The 1,066-nt window shown below is 35.0% G+C and overlaps 1 protein-coding gene across 1 annotated transcript in view; it reads left to right on the forward strand.

Moving 5' to 3' along the window:
- LOC128247367 (neurogenic locus notch homolog protein 2-like) overlaps positions 1–1,066 on the forward strand; it is a 37,659-nt gene that overhangs the window by 26,114 nt on the left and 10,479 nt on the right. Inside the window, exon 14 of the mRNA XM_052966736.1 lies at positions 599–612. Within this exon, the coding sequence (XP_052822696.1) occupies positions 599–612 (14 nt within the window). The remainder of the gene's footprint in view (positions 1–598; positions 613–1,066) is intronic.

Here is a 1,066-nt window from a genome sequence, read left to right on the forward strand (position 1 = left end):
ATATATATATATATATATATATATATATACACATATTTACGATGGGCTTCTTTCAGTTTCCGTCTACCAAATCCACTCACAAGGTTTTGATCGACTCGACGTTATAGTAGAAGACGCTTGCCCAAAGTGCCACGCAGTGGGACTGAATCCGGAACCACGTGGTTTGTAAGCAAGCTACTTATCACACAGCTACTCCTGCGCCTATTAATAATTTTTTTAGTAATTACGTTAAGAAATATTTAATTTTTTCCACTTTATGTACAATGCTAAGCTGGTTCTTATTTTTTATCGACTCTGAAAGGATCAAAGGCAAGTTCAACCTCAACAACATTTGAACTCGGAAAGTAAAACCAGAAGAAATACTTCCTTTTTTCTCTCTCTCTATATATATAATCAAGATATCCTTGGCCTGAAGAGCAGCCTGCAGTATACACTTTGCACGGATTTTTACCACTTCCGAGGTTTTGCTTGCTATGAAACATATGTAGCCCGGATCTTATCCACTCCATTCCTTAACTCTTGTATTCTTATTCGCATACCCGGCAACCCTGGTCGCCTACCGCGAAATATTAAAAGAATTCTTTTTTTTTTTTTTCAGTTTATCGTACTTCGGTACGAAAATATCCACAACTTTCCCTCTCAATAAACTACTATTGTCCTTGAAAGTTGTTTTTTTATATTTACTACAGATTGCTTGAAGCTAACTTTCTTCCTACACCTCGATCCTCGGATCTGTTATATATATATATATCTTAATATATAAATCTGAAATTGTGTGTTTGTGTGAAGCCTTTTTGAATGTTTATAGAAATCCACATTTTCTACTTTTTCGTAAAATTTTTACATCAATGGAATTTTCTCGATCTGAACTTTCCAGTGCAGTAATTAGATTTTAAAAATTCCGTTTACTGTGTGTGATTTAAGGGAGATTTGGCTGTTGTTTCTAGCAACTTTTATATTTCATCCCTGCTACCTGGAACGCCATTCTTACACACGCGCTCAACATAAAAATATAGAGAGTAAAAGTAAAAGAGGGAGAAAGAGAGAAAGTGATACATACAACGTC

This window comes from Octopus bimaculoides, chromosome 3 (assembly GCF_001194135.2).
Source record: "Octopus bimaculoides isolate UCB-OBI-ISO-001 chromosome 3, ASM119413v2, whole genome shotgun sequence".
In the NCBI taxonomy this organism is placed as follows: domain Eukaryota; kingdom Metazoa; phylum Mollusca; class Cephalopoda; order Octopoda; family Octopodidae; genus Octopus; species Octopus bimaculoides.